Here is an 18,852-nt window from a genome sequence, read left to right as displayed (position 1 = left end):
CCCCCTCTGTCTAGTAGCCCCCCCCCCCTCTGTCTGAATAGCCCCGCCCCCCCCCCCTCTGTCTGAATAGCCCCCCCCCCTCTGTCTGAATAGCCCCCCCCTTCTGTCTGAATAGCCCCCCCCCCCCTCTGTCTGAATAGCCCCCCCCCCCTCTGGTCAGGAAAAGCCCCCCCCCCCTCTCTGTCGGAATAGCCCCCCCCCCCCCCTCTGTCGGAATTAGCCCCCCACCCACCCTCTGTCTGATAGCCCCCCCCCCCCCTCTGTCTGAATAGCCCCCCCCCCCCCATCTGTCTGAATAGCCCCCCCCCCCCCCCCCCCTCTGTCTGAATAGCCCCCCCCCCCCTCTGTCTGAATAGCCCCCCCCCCTCTGTCTGAATAGCCCCCCCCCCCCCCCAGGTTGGGAGAGTTACTCGCCACACCAGGCAGCAGCCTGTGATTAATCTGACTCGGGTCTCGTGAGCCACGTTAAGGCTGTTCAGTTGCTACATTGCGGCCGTTTTGTCTGGGCTCCAGCGCGAGACTCCGCTCCGACCTGGGAGAAGCAGCATTGGGGGCTGGGACGCGAGGGACAGAAAACAGCGACAATGACATAAAATAAACAGCCATCCTTCAATGTAGAGAGCGCCGACCAGTCGGTTTTGATGAAATTAATTAATTTCGATCTGAAGAAGCCACCATGTTCACATCGGGATTGCCATTCCCGTTTCCCATAAACAGTGTGGCCATTGCAAAGCAACAAGTGGTGAACAATGTTGCTGCTGTTGCAAGCCCCAGCCAGCAATATTGTATGAGCTGAAACAGTAGCTGCTGCCCATTTATAAGACAGATTCTGCTGGTAAGAGACCTGCATTAAAAGACTGAAGAAGGATGTTGATGGACACAGTTGCTTTATATCTTCATTTAATTCACAACACACTTGTTGAAGTTACAGCGTTACTCCTGCACAGTTCACATTGTGCCATAGTTCAAACTTGTGTCCCTTTTTCAGCCTATTACATGGATCTATATTGTTTTTCAGACCACAGCAACGAAGGTTCCTGAAGTCAGGGATGTCACCAGGATAGAGAGAATCGGTAGGCTCTTTTTAATTTCTTACCTCCAATGCTGGGTTGAAGATTCCCCCCCCTCTCTACCCTCTACCAGCCCCCCCCCCCCCTCCCCCCCCCCCCCCAGCAGCACTCCCGACTTGTCTCCCGATAGGAATCAACACAACATTCCAATCTGGGTTCATCTTGTCTGGTTCACTTTCACATCAGGTGGAGCTTTTACCCGTTGAGACGCTGGGGGAGAAGCTCTTAATCTATTTCAAATTAAGCTGCACTTTAGAAGCAGGTCTTCTGCGTGCGCAGTTAGTCAACATCAGTTGAATGATCATAATGAATGGCGGAACTGGCTTGAAGGGCTGAATGGCCTCCTCCTGCTCCTATTTTCTATATTTCGAGACCTCCGTGAAATTCCTGAATATGACGACTGTTGGCCCAAGGAGTTGAACTCGCAGGATTTGAAATAACTTTCATCTTTCCGCTTTCTACAGGTGCCCATTCGCACATCCGTGGCTTGGGACTCGATGATGTCTTGGAACCTCGACAGGTACAGTACAGAGGCACTAAGCGGCGGACCTGGGACTGGAGGGAATCGCGTTATTTCTTGCAGTAGCGGAGATGACTTGAGTTTGATAAGATGCAGGGCAGCACGGTAGCACACTGGGTATCACTGTTGCTTCACAGCTCCAGGGTCCCAGGTTCGATTCCTGGCTTGGGTCACTGTCTCTGGAGTCAGCACATTCTCCCCGTGTCTGCGTGGGTTTCCTGCAGGTGCTCCGGTTTCCTCCCACAAGTCCTGAAAGACGTGCTGTTAGGTGAATTGGCCATTCTAAATTCTCCCTCTGTGTGCCCAAACAGGCGCAGGAATGTGGCGACTAGGGGGTTTTCACTGTAACTTCATTACAGTGTTAATGCAAGCCTACTTGTGACAATAAAGATTATTAGATGCTGGGTCCTCAAACTAGACCATCCCACCCAGCACATTTCCTCTGCAAGTTTCTTCCCCGATGGTTCAAGTTGCGTACTGTCTCATCGGTGCTGGCACTGTTTCCTATTCCAAATGGCCATTGTTGGAGCAGAGTGTGTTTTAGGCAGCCTCCTTAACTCTTGGGCTCTTCATGGTCAAATCCAATGTTGACTCGCATTTTACTTTCTGGTAGAGGTCACTGGTTAACCGTCGGGGACAAAGAGCCCTTCTCTGTTGATTTATTGAGCCCTGGTGCACATCATGTTGGCCTATATTGCGTGCTGTGAATGTTTCCTTGTTAAAATGTCACTCGTTCTCTCTCATCAGGTCTCACAGGGGATGGTAGGACAGCTGAGTGCTCGTCGGGCTGCTGGGGTTATTCTCGAGATGATTAAAGAGGGAAAGATTGCTGGGAGAGCAGTACTCATTGCTGGCCAGCCGGGAACAGGGAAAACGGCCATTGCGATGGGTATGTGATCCATTTCGGGTTGTAACCATGGGACGCAGGAGGCAACTTTAATTTGTTTTGTCGTGGTTCAGCAATATCTACATTTATAGAGTGTCTGATACAATCTCAGAAGCATCTCGAAACACTTCACATATGATAGCTCACCTTTTCACATAAATCTGCAATCCATCCAGAACTAGATGCAACTACCTCTTGAATGATGCCTGCGTTTGTACCCAGCTTACCTGGAGATCATTCCAGGCATTTACTACCCTGTATAAAGAAGGTGCTCCTGGTCATTATGCTCACATCCCACTGTTATGGTTTCACTTGAATTAATGCTCAGGATTACCATTTTCACTTTGTGTCTTGCGTAGTTCTACGACATCCATCCAAAGAGTTGACCTGTGTGGCGAGCCACCAGTGAGTTTTCTATTTATAATTGAAAGCATATTCTTGATTCTGCAGGGATGGCTCAAGCTCTGGGGCAGGACACTCCATTCACAGCTATCGCGGGCAGTGAAATCTTCTCTCTGGAAATGAGCAAAACAGAAGCGCTGACCCAGGCTTTCCGCCGGTCCATTGGTGTCCGCATCAAGTAAGTATGGCCTACCTTGCTTGTCACGGTCTTTTGTTCTCCCCATTGCAGTCTTTGTTTTATCTCTAACTCTTAACTACCGGGGTAGCACGGTAGCATAGTGGTTAGCACAATTGCTTCATAGCTCCAGGGTCCCAGATTCGATTCCCGCCTTGGGTCACTGTCTGTGCAGAGTCTGCATGTTCTCCTTGTGTCTGCGTGAGTTTCCTCCGGGTGCTCCAGTTTCCTCCCACAGTCCAAAGATGTGCAGTTTTGGTGGATTGGTCGTGCTAAATTGCCCCATGTGTCCAAAATTGCCCTTAGGTTTGGGTGGGGTTATGGGGATAGGGTGGAGGTGTGGGCTTGGGTAGGGTGCTCTTTCCAAGAGCCGGTGCAGACACGATGGGCCAAATGGCCTCCTTCTGCACTGGAAATTCTATGATTATCAATATTACTCAGGCCCAAGTTAATCTGGACTTTCCTCATTTACCCCCTGAGCTGTGTGTGCGCTGTCCTACACTCTCCTCCTGCTCTCTGTCCCCCTATCGCAGTCCTGCCACATCATGCCGTGAATGGTGGCGGACAATTAGACAACTCCCTGGTGGAGGAGAAGGAAGCTCCATTAATATCCCCATCCTCAATGATGGGCTGAAACAGTTGCAGCCATCTTCAGCCAGAATTGCCAAACCATCTCTGACTTCTCCTCGGCATCATAGATGCCAACCTTCTACTGTATTGAAATGGAGACTCGTCACCCAGTCTCATGGAAAACCCAGGATTGGCATCGTTCAGTAACTGCTCATCCTTTTACTTTTGCCAGCCTTGACCTGGCACGGCGGCACAGTGGTTGGCACTGCTGCCTCACATCGCCAGGGACCCGGGTTCGTTTCTGGCCTCGGGTGACTGCCTGTGTGGAGTTTGCACGTTCTCACCGTGACTATGTGGGTTTCCTCCCACAGTCCAAAGATGTGCAGGTTAGGGCAGGAGAATGAACCACGGTAGAATACTTTTTCGGCGGGCCAGTGCAGACTCAATGGGCCGAATTGCCTCCTGCACTGTCAGAATTCTGTGACCTGCACTATGTTTCTCTAGAGAAAGGATAATGTTTCAAGACTGCTCTGCAATATAACATTTCTATACTTTGTAGCATGACTTGTCTGCAGATCCATATCAATCAGATTATTTGTTGGAGGGGTGTTAGGGTAGGCAAAAGGCATTGTTAACATTTGAGGCATCTAAGATTTAGTGTTGTTAATATTCTTATCCACCTGACTGTGAACTGCGATTAACGTTTAATCATTGCATTCACAATAATGCTAGGACTTGGCAGGATAGAAGCCTTTGTCATAAAATTGGACAAGGCTGTAGTCCTATCTGTGCCCATCATTGTGATGGGGACTTCTGCTCCACCAGTCTCTCTCAAACCTGGCATCAACGAGGAAAAGCTGCCCTTGTAATATCTTGGAAAAAGGTCGCACTCTTAGACTTCTGTAGTTTTATTTTAAGCCCATCCTTTAGAATGCACATTAACACAGGAGGAAGACAGTCTGCTGTAGAAACAGATGGATAAGCAGATTTTGGAGTGCAATGGATCAGAATTGGTACGCTGGTGATGCTGTAGATATAAAGTACAGAGACCGCAAGCTTATAAAGCCGTAGGAGTGTTGCAGATGCAATTGTGTGACAGAAGGCTTTAATCCAGGGAAAATTAATGTGATAATTTTAGTAAGCATTTTCTTTCCCTTAAACAGAGAGGAGACTGAAATAATCGAGGGCGAAGTTGTGGAAATTCAGATAGACAGACCAGCTACTGGCACGGTAAGTTCAGACTAATGAACGAGAGTTGGAGAAACATCTGTGTGGTTTATTTTTTTAATGCAACATTCTTGAACTGACATTCTTCATTGAAAGCATGTTTCTTATTTCCTTATCGGTCTTAAACGGGCAAACAAACCCAAGGGTGCAATTAGCCTTCATGTTTTGGGAGAAGGAAAGGCAAAATTGATCGGGGTTCCCAACCCTGCTTGCTGTCAAAATGACTGCTGGTGACATGATCCACAATGCCTCATATGATTGGAAAGCTGGCTGCCGCTCACTGTCTCTGCTGATACACTGTCGTTATTTTTGGGGAGATACTGGAAGGCGGCTAGCAACCCTGGTTCCAAACCCAACCATGATTCGGCATCTACAAGCGAGAGCAGATTCAAGTAATAACCATCGCAGAATCCCCCACCATGAACATCCTGGAGGTTTCCATTGACCAGAAACTGCAAGGGTCCGGCCATATAAATACTGTGGCTGCAAGAGCAGGTCAGAAGCTGGGGAATCCTGCAGCGAGTAGCTCACCTCCTGATTCCCCAAAGCCTGTCCAGCATCTACAAGGCACAAATCAGGAGTGCGATGGAATACTCTCCACTTGCCTGGATGAGTACAGCTCCAACAACACTCAAGATGCTCAACACCATCCAGGACAAAGCAATCCTGCTTGATTGCTCCCCCTTCCACAAAGATTCAAACCCTCCACCAGCAAACAGTGGCAGCCGTGTGTACCATCTACAAGATGCACTGCAGGAACTCACCAATGCGCCTTAGGCAGCACCTTCCTAACCCATGACAGCTACCATCTTGAAGGACCGGGGCAGCAGATACCTGGGAACCCCACCACCTGGAGGTTCCTCTCCACCCTGACTTGGAAATATATTGGCCGGTCCTTCACTACCGCTGGGTCAAAACCCTTTAACTCCTTCCCTAACAGCACTGCGGGCTGAAGGAGCCAGCCAACCCCACGGGGTCCGAGTCAGGAGCTTCCCCCCCCCCCACCCCACACCACCATTCAGGCAGGATTTTGCCACTTGTGTGAAAAGGTTTCCCCTCATATTGGTTCTCATGCCAATCGCCTTAAATCTCTATCCTCTGGTTCTCATCTCTCTGACTGATGGGAACACCTTCTGTCCAGACCACTCATGATTTTGAGCACCTCTATCATTCTCCGGTCAAACTCTAGCTTTAAGGATGACAACCCCAACTTCCCCAGGGTCTCCGTGTAATTTGAGTAATTATACGAATTCTGCACGAAATCCATTCGAGTCTAGAGGCGGTGCCAAGTGAATCTATGATACAAATTAGGACAGAATTAACACTCGCACTCGGAACACTGGGAAATGGAAGTCGCATTAGTGAGTTGTGGGTGCTGTTCAGTGGTTGGGGCAAAGGCCCATTGTTGGGTCAAAAGCACCGTGGCTATTCCTGATACCAAATCATCTTGACTCTGACCTTTAAAGTTTCTCTAACGCTGTCGCCAACACTGACAATCCGGCCAAATTTATCAAGTGAGCATAATTATGCATCTTTTCTTTCTCATAGGGTGCAAAGGTTGGAAAGCTAACCCTGAAAACGACAGAGATGGAAACAATTTATGATCTGGGGACGAAAATGATCGAGTGTTTGACGAAGGAGAAAGTGCAGGCTGGGTAGGTAGCTGCCAGCGTTTAACTGACCAAGAGAATGAATGTGGGTGTGAGCCAAGCTGCACTCCAGTGCCCGTCTACACGGTTACTCGCTCTCAAACCACAATTTCTCTTCCCAATCCCCGATCCAAGCAGCAACGGTATTTAAAATGGAAAATCAGCAGCATGGCCTTTGCTGTGGCGCTAATGATTGTAAATTCTGCCCTTTCTGCGCTCTGTGAAGGAAGTGCGCAGGCCAATATGGAAGTTTATGAAAGTGGAACACTGCAACTTGGCCATTTCCCTTTATAATAATCTGCATTGTCACAAGTAGGCTTACATTAACACTGCAATGAGGTTACTGTGAAAAGCCCCTTGTCGCCACATTCCAGCGCCTGTTCGGGTTCATAGAGGGAGAATTCAGAATGTCACCTAACAAGCACATCTTTCGGGACTTGTGGGAGGAAACCAGAGCACCCGGAGGAAACCCATGCAGACGCAGGGAGAACGTGCAGACTCCGCACAGACAGTGACCCAAGCCGGGAATCGAACCTGGGACCCTGACGCTGTGAAGCAACAGTAATAACCACTGTACTACCATACCCCCTCGACCAGAAAGAGGCACCCCATGGCTTCTGCTTGCCAATCGCCCGAGAGCTACGTTTTAAGCGCAGGCCCCCCTTTTCTTTACCAACTTGTGCACAAGTATGGGTATGTCACTGCTGCAGCTCAAATAGCATCAATCAGCTTTTCCACCGTTGTTAACTACTCCGTGGCCCCACCTCCCCTTCTCTTCACCCCCCACCACCTGTGCCTCCGCAGGGTGATTACCAGCGGGGTAAGGCCTTTATTGGACATTAATTGCCCACTTAGGACAAGACCCTTCCTGCCACAGACTTAAAATGGGGTGGTGGAAACTTATAACCGTTGATCAGCATTGATAAAAGTGTCAAAATTACCCAGTATTCCCATGTAAATGTCTGTTCAGTAAGTGTGATGAGACATGTTAGCACAATCAAAATACTTGGGCAGACAGAAGGTTAAAAATAATGGTAAATGCAGGTTGTTGCGGATTGTTGTTGTAGATTAGCAACGCTACAAGTTCTATTCCATTTAGATCAAATATTTTCACCATATTGGATGAAACCAAAGATTTTTACCAGCTCCTTCTGTTGAACACTAATGGAATGACGTTGTTTTGATTTCCTTGGGGTTTTTCTCTTTTTTTTGTAGAGATGTCATCACCATTGATAAGGCAACAGGCAAGATTAGCAAGCTCGGACGGTCCTTCACCCGAGCTCGCGATTACGATGCCATGGGGGCCCAGGTATGTCTTGCTCTGCGAGTGTTGATGCATTTTTTTTTGGTTGATATGCCTGCCGCCTTAGCCAGCAGAGATTTGAGAGGCTCCAAAGTGCACAGCCTCCGAGCATAACTATTAATGGGGGTTTTCAGTATGGCTGGGATGGTGGGGAAGGAGGGTCGGAGGTGCCCGTTGTACGCCATACGTTGCGATTTCAATCAACGCACATCAAGCTCTTCCCCCTTGACGCGCAGGAGGCTGAGTTTCCTGGTGATCTCATATCTCGACGGTACCTGTGTGTGTTGGATCAAACTTTGCTGCGATGCTGTCTGTAGTTGAATAGCTTTCTTGCAATTGCTGTCGGAGGCTCGCGCAATCATTGGGTTGAAATGAAACTGTACCCCAAGGCGTGAGGGGTGGGTGGTAAAAGAGAAAAAGAAACAAAGAGAAGAGTAACCTTGTGCAAACATTCCCCGCTGCAGACAAAATTTGTGCAGTGCCCGGACGGAGAGCTTCAGAAACGGAAGGAGGTGGTTCACACGGTGACACTCCATGAGATCGATGTGATCAACAGCAGGACACAAGGATTCCTGGCTCTCTTCTCAGGTAAGGTGTGCAGGTCTTTAAGCCCAGCCAAGCCATAGGTCGCTGACAGCAGTGACCGATCGCGAGAGGTCAGATGTCTTAACATGTCCTCTGCAATGCCTCCGTGGAAAAGCCCAGTAGTAGAGAGCTGAGTTCACCCAGAGCCGGAAAGCCCCACTCTCTGCAGGCTGACTGCGCTGTTACCCGATCTCAGTCTGCATGGTGGTAGGAAGCACTGCAATTGACCTCTGAGAATTTGGGCTGGGGAGAAAGACGAGCAAAAATTAGCCCAGGTTTCCCACTTAAGGAGTATCCATTGAGGAGTGTCCCCCGCTGCACTGAAAGGTTTTGTAAACTTCTGGTGAAAATAGAATCTGACTCGGCTTTAAGGCCCTCCAAGCTTGCATATCCTGCAGAACACACATTGGTCACCTGACGTATGTGACATTACCTCTGAAAGAATGCCCATGAGACAGGGAGATTGGGAAATCAAATGGAAACCCTCGGCTTCTCTTCAGCTGCTGTTCGCTGCAATAAACGTGTCTGTTTGGTTTCATTCTATAGTCATAGAGAAGAAAGATGAGGTCTCTCAGGGTAGTGGGCTTCCTGCCTGCATGTGGTATTTTAATTGTGACTTGGAGCTTGGCGTGAGGTGGGGTGGTGGTCCTTTTATTCCCCAGCCACCTTAGCTGTGGTATTTGTAGGTTTTTTTTTTTACTTTACTGTATTTCAAGAGCCCATCATATAGAAGGAGCGTGTCCCGACGACCACCTGTGGGCCATTTGCCCCCCCCCCTCCCCAAGCCGTGGAAATCTGGGTCTCGCAGGCAAATCTGTCTCCGTTTTGGTCCTATTTCTTCTTTGTTGCTCTGTCCCTTTTTTGATTCTCATTGACCTGAATGTTGGCTGATCCTGTAGCTCGTCTGTTGATTGACACCATAGCCTTAACGGGGTCATCGACATCCGATTTCCCTCAGTTCCCCATCTCAGTTACCCACCCCTCCGATTGTCTTATTCCTCTTTTCTCCTCAAATTTCCCTTCAACCTCAAACCCTGAATCCGAGATCTGCTGGCATCATCGACTTGAGGTGTTTGCAAGTTGATGGAAGCATCGATTTCAGCTTTGCGTGTGACCCCCCGAAGGCTCCGTGATAGGCTACCCTGTCATTCACTAAAGCACAAACTATAAGTGATTCTCAATGCGTTTGTGGGTCGTCTTCGCAGGTGACACTGGAGAAATCAAATCCGAAGTTCGTGAGCAGATCAACGCCAAGGTGGCTGAATGGAGGGAAGAGGGAAAAGCAGAGATCATCCCCGGGGTAAGTATGCAGAGATTTGGTTCTTTCTGGGAGAGGGAAACCACTCCTGTTGTTTTATTCCTCCCAGTGTTTGGGCGGTAATAAAATGTTCCTCAACACTGGCTTCCCTCGTGGAGGGCGTTGCATTTGAAATAATACTGGAAGAACAGTGTGTTTACTTGGCTTGCACTGTTCCATTTTCAGGTGCTGTTTATCGACGAAGTCCACATGCTGGACATTGAGTGCTTCTCCTTCCTAAACCGCGGCTTAGAGAGCGACATGGCCCCAGTGCTGATCATTGCAACAAACCGTGGGATAACGAGGTACGACTGCTCTCTGCAAGTGAGAGCTGTCCAAATCATTTGTTTGGGGAGATCATAATGTGGATCCTTGGCCCATCAGTAAAACTGTGAAGCCAATTCCTATTAGCCAGGAGATGTAAATCGTAACAGACCTTGGTGTTATAACTGAGGATTTTTGCACCAGTTAACAATATTTGAAGTGCCTTAGGCAGTAGGGAACTGTTGGAGGCGGTTTTGCTGTTCAAATCAGGGTAGACGAGCAGGCTTTGAAATCTGCGGCAAAGCCAGCACTTGGTGTTCATAAAACCATGGCCCAGTGTGGTCAGCACATTCGGGAGAGAAGAGAGCGGTAACGACTCACCCAGGCTCCTTCCAAGCCTGTGACCTCTACCACCTAGAAAGGCCGAGGGCAGCAGATACGTGGGGAACACCACCATCTGCAAGTTCCCCTCCCAAGCCACACACCATCCTGACTTGGAACTAATTTGGTCATTCCTTCTCTGAGGTCAGGGTCAAAAATCCTGGAACTCCCTCCCTAGCAGCACTGTGGGTGCACCTACACCACATGGGCTTCGGAGGTTTAAGAAGGCAGCTCACCACCACCTTCTTGGGGGGGCTGTTAGGAACGGACAATAAACATAGACTGCCCAGTGACGTTCACTTCCTGATAAAGAATAATAAAAAAACAAATAAATTCAAAATTAAAGGCCAGTCCATGATTCTGAGCTGGGAGGCCTTGATGTGGTGAAATATAAGAAGAACCAGAATGTGCGTTCCGCTTAACGTCTTTTGTTCTCCAGGATCCGTGGTACAAACTACAAAAGTCCTCATGGAATTCCAATTGACTTACTCGATCGATTGGTGATCATCTCAACCTCGCCCTACAATGAGAAGGAAACAAAACAGATTCTAAAGATTAGGTAAGTCGTTCAGTGTGTCCATCTCTGGAAAAGTAAATGAGGGACTTTGTCCAGTGCAGCAGAATATTAGCAGTGAACCTCCAATTGTAACCATCTCTGAAGAGGTGTGGGCAGAGGTCCTACAGAGGGTAAGTGGTGGCACAGTGGTGTTGGCACTTGACTAGTAATCCAGAGACGCAGGACATTGCTCTGGGGACCCCGGTTCCAATCCCACCACAGCAGATGGTGGGACCTAAAAACTGAATAAAACATCTGGAATTAAAAGTCATAACGATGAGCATGAAACCATCTGGTTCACTAATGAAAATGAAAATCGCTTATTGTCACAAGTAGGCTTCAAATGAAGTTACTGTGAAAAGCCCCTAGTCGCCACATTCCGACGCCTGTTCGGGGAGGCCGTGCTGCTGGCCTGCCCTGGTCTGCATTCAAAGCCAGCTATTTAGCCCAATGTGCTAAACCAGCCCCTTTAGAACAACAATGTACTTTTATAAAAGATTGGTTTGGTTCTAATTGGGCATTGTGTCCAATGTTGGGTGTCATACTTTAGGACAGATGTGAAGGCATTGGAGAGGATGTAGAAAAGATTTAATGGAAAGGTACTTACTCAGCAATGGCCTGCTCACGGACGCTCAATTGAGTTCCGTTCCTGACCTCATTTCAGCCTTGGTTCGAGCATGACAAAAGAGCTGAATGCCAGAGATGAGGTGAAAGTGACTGCCCTTGACTTCAACACAGCATTTGACCGGGTTTGGCATCAAAGACCCGAAGCAAAACTGGAGTCAATGGGAATCAAAGGGAAAACTCCGCTGGTTGGAGTCACACCCGGCACAAAGGAAGATGGTTGGCGATCAATCATCTCAGCTCCTGGACATCACTGCAGGAGTTCCTCAGGGTAGTGTCCTAGGCCCAACCATCTTCAGCTGCTTCATCAATGACCTCCCTTCCAGCATAAGGTCAGAGGTGGGGATGTTTGTGGATGACTGCACAAAGTTCCGTATAATTCGCGACTCGTCAGATACTGAAGCCGTCCATGTCCAAATGCAGCAAGACCTGGAGAATATTCAGGCTTGGGCTGACAATTGGCGAATAACATTTGTGCTTCACAAGTGCCAGGCAGTGACCATCGCCTACAAGAGAATCTAACCACTGCCCCTTGACATTCAATGGCATTACCATCGCTGAATACTCCACAATCAACATCCTGGGGATTACCATTGAGCAGAAACTGAACTGGACCCAGCCATATAAATACTGTGGCTACCAGAGCAATCAAAGGCTAGGAATCCTGCGGCGAGTAACTCACCTCCTGGCTCCCCAAAGCCTGTCCACCATCTACAAGGCACAAATCAGGAGTGTGATGGAACACTCTCCACTCGCCTGGATGAGTGCAGCTCCAACAACACTTAACAAGCTCAACGCCATCCAGGACACAGCATCCTGCTTGATTGCTCCCCCTTCCACAAACATTCAATCCCTCCTCCACCGACACAAACAGTGTCTGCCATGGTACAATCTATAAGATGCACTGCAGGAACTCACAGAGGTTCCTTAGGCAGCACCTTCCAAACTCAGGACCACTATCACCTTGCAGCAGATACCTGGGAACCCCACCACCTGGAGGTTCCCCTGCAAGTCACTCACCACCCTGACTTGGAAATATATCACCGTTCCTTCACTCGTGACTGTCAGATATTAAGCCCATGTTAATTATCAACCTCCGTGGGTAGCATGGTGGTTAGCATAAATGCTTCACAGCTCCAGGGTCCCAGGTTCGATTCCCGGCTGGGTCACTGTCTGTGCGGAGTCTGCACGTCCTCCCTGTGTGTGCGTGGGTTTCCTCCGGGTGCTCCGGTTTCCTCCCACAGTCCAAAGATGTGCGGGTTAGGTTGATTGGCTATGCTAAATTGCCCTTAGTGTCCTAAAAAATAAGGTTAATGAGGGGGGTTGTTGGGTTACGTGGATAGGTTGACTTGAGTAGGATGATCATTGCTCGGCACAACATCGAGGGCCGAAGGGCCTGTTCTGTGCTGTACTGTTCTATCTATCTAAGATATTGTCCAAAGAAATTGTGGAGAAATAACATACAGGGTGAGCATAGGGAGCTTCTTACCGCCTCCTCCATCCTGTACAGTGGTTATAATTCCAATCCCTCCATTTTAATTCACAGTGCAAGTTGTCTGAGAGAATTGAGCCAACTTTTTCCCTTTAATTCCTTCAGACTGTTGCATGGCCTGTCTCCCACTCTGTAACCCAGCTTAAGGTCAGTTGCTCAGTGTTACAGCGGACCCTTGGGTTTGTATACTTCTGCTTGCTTGAGGTACAGTGAACAGATGGTTAAGGAACAGAACTGAATTTGGGCTGCAAAGGAAATTGCGATCGTGCTAAAACAAAGATAAATTGGCAGATAGTTTTTGTTTAATTCTCCTGTGTACAGGTGCGAAGAAGAGGATGTGGAAATGAGTGAGGATGCATATACAGTCCTGACACGGATTGGCCTGGAAACATCACTCCGGTACTCCATCCAGCTGATCACCGCTGCTAACCTGGTCTGCAAGAAACGCAAGGTAAATAGTGAGCAGGCGTGCTTCCTAAAGAGACGGTTAGATGCCAAGGAAAACATTTCCTATTCTCTCACCAACAGTGTTCCTTGGCCCAAGTGCCGAAGAGAGATTACCCCTTTTTACTGTGACATCCTTCCATTTGACACAGTAGGCTGGATTCTCCGTTGCTGCGGCTAAGTGCCGGCTCGAACGGCGAATCTGCAGGAGATTTATGCGAAAAAAATTGGCGCCGACCCCACACCAATTCTGGTAGGTGCCAGCAGCGGCGCCAACCAAAACATCCACAACCCGCACCGAGAGTGGCCGGGTCCCGGGCTGCGCATGCCCGCACTGCTGACCCTGCAGCCACGCAACATGGCGCCGGCTGTGCGCTGACCTGACCCGCAAACTGCGACTGCACAGCCCATCCCCTGGCCACCCCCACCAGTCGTTCCTCTCCCCCCCCCCCCCCCCCCCCAATCCAGCCCTCGCTGAAGCCCCCCCCCCCCCCCCCCCCCCAGGCCAGTGGCACGGATCCCAGCCGAGTGTGGCAACAATGTCGGGCTCGGTGCGCTGCCGCCACACCAGGTTCACGATGTACACGTGTCCCTGCCGTCGGGAACTCGGCCCATCGATAAGGCGGCATTGCGACTGGGCACGCCACGCGTCACCATAGCACCACTTCGGAGGGCGCGGAGACTCGCAAACCGGCGCTGGCCCCAGTTTGATTACGCTATCGCCGTCGCGCAACGGATAACCCCGCCCAGCGGCCACTGCCAAAGTAGTGCCGAATTAGGTGCCGGAAGGTTGCAAAATCCATCTCGGTGGTGCAGTCAACTTACTTCTCATCCGCGAATTTAGACTCAAACGTCAGAGGCGAAAACCCTCCATCTCACTCACTGCTTAATATGGGCTGTTCCTCTGTCGTCTCTCACAGATTTCTCTCTCATTTTAGTGCCAGTAACTATCGGTTTCCTCATTCTGTTTCCACCAGGGGACAGAGGTGCAGGTGGATGACATTAAACGGGTTTACTCCCTCTTCCTGGATGAGTCACGCTCAACACAGTACATGAAAGAATACCAGGATGCCTTCATGTTCAATGAAATAAGTGAGTTCAGTTTAGCAGCGCGTTATGGATAAGGGGAAATCCTGGCTGCCGCAATTTTGCCAGAGGGCATATTAGCAGTCACCTCCCCGCTGAAGTCCAGAGCGTATGAAATGTGGGCTGGTGCTGTGCAGCCACAATACTTTGCAGTAGCAATAATCCCACAAACAGCATTAACGTGGGCTTGTTTGCCCCCTTTCCTTGTGTGGTTAAACATTCCTGATGTCAGCCTTCCATTAGGAGAAAGGCATCAATGTTCCCTGGTACTGTGCTGCACTGTTCTTTGTGCTTTATGCGGCCGTGGGGAGTGCTGAGTATTTTGACCAAGGGTGGTATCATGACCAGTACAGGCTTGGACGGCCGAATGGCCTGTCCCTGTGCTGTATTCTTTCATTGTAATTTATTTTCCAACTAATTATGTACTCTTGCATTTGTTCCCGGGGAATGGGCTGCATTGGCCAAGGTGGCGCGATGCCCATCATGAGTTGCCGAGTCGGGGACGGTGGACTTTGCCCTCGTGGTGGTGGTGACGCTCCCACCATGTTGTTCGGTTAGGAAGTCCAGGGTTTCGTTCCGGTGACTGTGCAAGATGCCTGTCTGGTAATGTTCTCTGGTACTGCTGCTCTCAGCCCTCATGTTGGCTGTGAGGTGCTGTTGATGTGGGGTGGGGTGGGGGGGGGGGGTGCCGTGGATGGTGGACAGTAGCGGGGGCACCAATCGAGCAGTCTGCTCAGTTCAGAATAGTGTCAGTCTTGGTGAGTGATATTGCAGCTGCACCCAGCTAATGGGTTGTGTGTTCAGTCGAGCATTTGTAGATGACGGGAAGACTTTGAGTGTTCGGGGTGTGAGCCACTCCACATGGTAACCAGCATCCACCGTAACCGCAGGGTGAATGAGAGTCTAGTTAAACTCCAGATCGGCTCCAGGAGGGAGGTGATTGATTTGTGTCTTTATGGAGGTTATCATTGCCTGGCACTTACTGGACAGAGATTAGACAGGAAGGAGATTTTCCCCTGGGCAATGGGAATAGCCAGCGGTATCGATTTAAGGTGAGAAGTAGTTAAGATTAGATCAGATGCAGCACAGAGATCCCTCTGCTCCCATCTCTGCATCTTCTCCCCCAACCTGAAATGAGTTCCCTCCACTGCACTAGTTGCCCTTCCTCAGCTGTCCCATAGCCTCTGAACAAGCTCAGTTAACAATGAATTAGGCACAGTTTGGATTTAATGCACTAGGACGTGGATTGAGACTGACTAGATATCGAGCCAGCAGACAAAAAGCCATGATTCACTGGAGTGATGGTAGATTGTTCCCCAATTTTGATTCGGTGTCTGGCTTAGTGGCAAGCGAAAAGACCATAAGAGCAGAATTAGGCCACTCGGCCCATCGGGTCTGCTCCTCCATTCAATCATGGCTGATATTTTTCTCATCTGCCTTCTCCCCATAACCCCTGATCCCCTTATTAATCAAGAACCTATCTATCTCTGTCTTAAAGACACTCAGTGATTTGGCCTCCACAGCCTTCTGTGCGAAAGTGTTCCACAGATTCACCACCCTCTGGCTGAAGAAATTCCTCCTCATCTCAGTTTTAAAGGATCGCCCCTTTAGTCTGAGATGGGTGTCCTCTGCTTTTAGTTTTTCCGACAAGTGGAAACATCCTCTCCACGTCCACTCTACCCAGGCCACACAGTATCCTGTAAGTTCCAATAAGATCTCCCCCTCATCCTTCTAAACTCCAACGAGTACAGACCCAGAGTCCTCAGCCATTCATAGATTTCATAGAATAGATTTCATAGAATTTACAGTGCAGAAGGAGGCCATTTGGCCCATCGAGTCTGCACCGGCTCCTGGAAAGAGCACCCTACCCACGGTTAACACCTCCACCCTATCCCCATAACCCAGTAACCCCACCCAACACTAAGGGCAATTTTGGACACTAAGGGCAATTTATCATGGCCAGTCCACCTAACCTGCACATCTTTGGACTGTGGGAGGAAACCGGAGCACCCGGAGTAAACCCATGCACACACGGAGAGGATGTGCAGACAGTGACCCAAGCCGGAATCGAACCTGGGACCCTGGAGCTGTGAAGCGATTGTGCTATCCACATTGCTACCATGCTGCCCTCATGTGCCCTCACATTCCTCATGTGACAAGCTCTTCATTCCAGGGATCATTCTTGTGAACCTCCTCTGGACCCTTTCCAAGGCCAGCACATCCATCCTTAGATGTTTCCATGTACTACCAGGTGGTAGATGTTGTGGATTTGGGAGGTGCTCTCACAGACGCCTTGGTGATTTGCTTCAGTGAATCGAGTAACTCACCTGCCTACCCACACTCTCGTATGGAGAACGGTAACCTGACCAGAATACCAGAAGGTAACCAGGAACTGCACCCCAGAAAGTCGGTATCTTCTGCAGAGGAGCGAGGAGAAAAGCGGGTGGATATGGGGCTAAAACAATATGTGAGACACTTGGCGTAGCAGTTTGTACTTAGACAGTCAGTTCAGAGATTCCTGACCATTGCCATTCTCCTGGGCCTCACTTGAGTGTTAGTGTCAAACATTTTGAAGTAATAATAATCTTTATTGTCACAAGTAGGCTTACATTAACACTGCAGTGAAGTTACTGTGAAAAGCCCCTAGTTGCCACATTCCGGCACCTGTTTAGGTACACGGAGGGAGAATTCAGAATGTCCAAATGGCCTAACAGCACATCTTTCGGGGCTTGTGGGAGGAAACCGGAGCACCCGGAGGAAACATGGGCAGAATGTGCAGACTCTGCACAGTGACCCAGCTGGGAATCGAACCTGGGACCCTGGCGTGGTGAAGCCACAGTGCTAACCACTGTGCTACCGCGCAGTATGTAATTTACAAGGCCCATGTTGCATCAGTAATGCTCGGCCATCAAATGGGTATTTTGTAAGAAAACTTGGACAGGCTGCGTTGTGATTTTCTCTCCATCCTGCTTGGAGATGGAATGAAAAATTACACTGAAGGGCTTCTCTGAATATCTGTATTTCAACAATAACGTCGGGGCAGGGCAGGGCACGATTTTGCATATGAATCTGTCCCTCTCACATGGGTTCCCCCACGCTGCTGGGCGTTCTCTCGCTCACACTTCCCGGCAGTGGTAACTGGGCAGCAATCGGAATAAGGAACTTTGGATCCATTGCCTGAATGCGGTTTTATATGTTTACACTTCTCTATCCTTTTATTCTTTTGCAGAAGGTGAATCGATGGACACCAATTAAACCTTGGTGACGTGATTGCTTTTAACGATTGAAAGTTCTGAAGATGTTTGTTAAAATGGAGACCTGATCCTTTTGTTGATTTGATGCATATTTTTATCTTTTCCCCATAGTTTTTTTTTTTGTACAATAAATTCTGAAAAGTTTTGAGTTTTGCATTGAAATTTGCTGCGGGGTTTTGCTTTTGGTAGTCTGCACGCTGTTAGTCGCTGCATCTCCTGTGAAGTGACGACTGGCCGGTGAAGAGCCTGCACCAAGGGGCCGAAATATACCTCTGTGCTGGACAGCCAAGTGAACAGCCAGTCTCCCCTCCTCTCTTAGTTGCTGCCTTGCTGGCAGTCCCATGCAAACCAGCAACCCGTCACTGCCACACCCGCGAGGCCATTATGTTTGTGTCCACCCAGACGGTGAGTGTGCCAGCTATTTAACCTGGGAAGGTTTCTCTGTTTCTATCCTGTGCTCGGGCTTAACCCCCCCCCCCCCCCCCCCCCCCCCCCGCCGCCAATGTGCACCAACATTGATTGGAGCACAGGCAGCTACTTTCCCTTCCCTGGCCCCCATTTTCTGGCATCAACTGCAGCATCATGATTGCTGACCCAGCTCAAACTCCGCAAGTTCAGTGCAGAGCAGGGATTGAACCCTGCACCTTCTGATTGCTGCTTGAATGCTGCGCAGCTCGATTTGCCGTGACTACCTTTTGAACTGCCCCTGTCCGGATTTCAATCCCGTCAGTGTAAAACATAAACATAGAAAATAGGTGCAGGCGTAGGCCATTCAGCCCTTCGAGCCTTCACCACTGATCGGGCAAATTCAGTATCCCACTCCCGCTTTCTCTTCATACCGCCTTGATCCCTTTAGGGGCAAGGGCGACATCCAGCGATCCCTCTTGAATAGCAGCATGGTAGCGCAAGTGAATAGCACTGTGGCTTCACAACGCCAGGGTCCCAGGTTCGATTCGTCGCTGGGTCACTGTCTGTGCAGAGTATGCACGTTCTCCCCGTGTCTGCGTGGGTTTCCTCCGGGTGCTCCGGTTTCCTCCCACATTCCAAAGACATGCAGGTTAGGTGGA

At 49.5% G+C, this 18,852-nt stretch overlaps 1 protein-coding gene across 1 annotated transcript in view; it reads left to right on the top strand.

Annotated features, from left to right (window-relative positions):
* Window positions 1–17,947, top strand: part of ruvbl2 (RuvB-like AAA ATPase 2) — an 18,356-nt gene extending 409 nt beyond the window's left edge. The window contains exons 2-15 of the mRNA XM_038783963.1: window positions 965–1,073; window positions 1,535–1,590; window positions 2,338–2,479; window positions 2,927–3,056; window positions 4,787–4,853; window positions 6,399–6,505; window positions 7,715–7,808; window positions 8,267–8,390; window positions 9,593–9,687; window positions 9,871–9,989; window positions 10,769–10,888; window positions 13,323–13,452; window positions 14,423–14,537; window positions 17,761–17,947. Coding sequence (XP_038639891.1) covers window positions 965–1,073; window positions 1,535–1,590; window positions 2,338–2,479; window positions 2,927–3,056; window positions 4,787–4,853; window positions 6,399–6,505; window positions 7,715–7,808; window positions 8,267–8,390; window positions 9,593–9,687; window positions 9,871–9,989; window positions 10,769–10,888; window positions 13,323–13,452; window positions 14,423–14,537; window positions 17,761–17,786 — 1,434 coding nt within the window. The 3' untranslated portion in view covers window positions 17,787–17,947. The remainder of the gene's footprint in view (window positions 1–964; window positions 1,074–1,534; window positions 1,591–2,337; window positions 2,480–2,926; window positions 3,057–4,786; window positions 4,854–6,398; window positions 6,506–7,714; window positions 7,809–8,266; window positions 8,391–9,592; window positions 9,688–9,870; window positions 9,990–10,768; window positions 10,889–13,322; window positions 13,453–14,422; window positions 14,538–17,760) is intronic.
* Window positions 17,948–18,852: the final 905 nt, after the last annotated feature.

This window comes from Scyliorhinus canicula, chromosome 23, assembly GCF_902713615.1.
Source record: "Scyliorhinus canicula chromosome 23, sScyCan1.1, whole genome shotgun sequence".
Lineage (NCBI taxonomy): Eukaryota > Metazoa > Chordata > Chondrichthyes > Carcharhiniformes > Scyliorhinidae > Scyliorhinus > Scyliorhinus canicula.
This window is presented reverse-complemented; position numbering and strand designations above follow the sequence as displayed.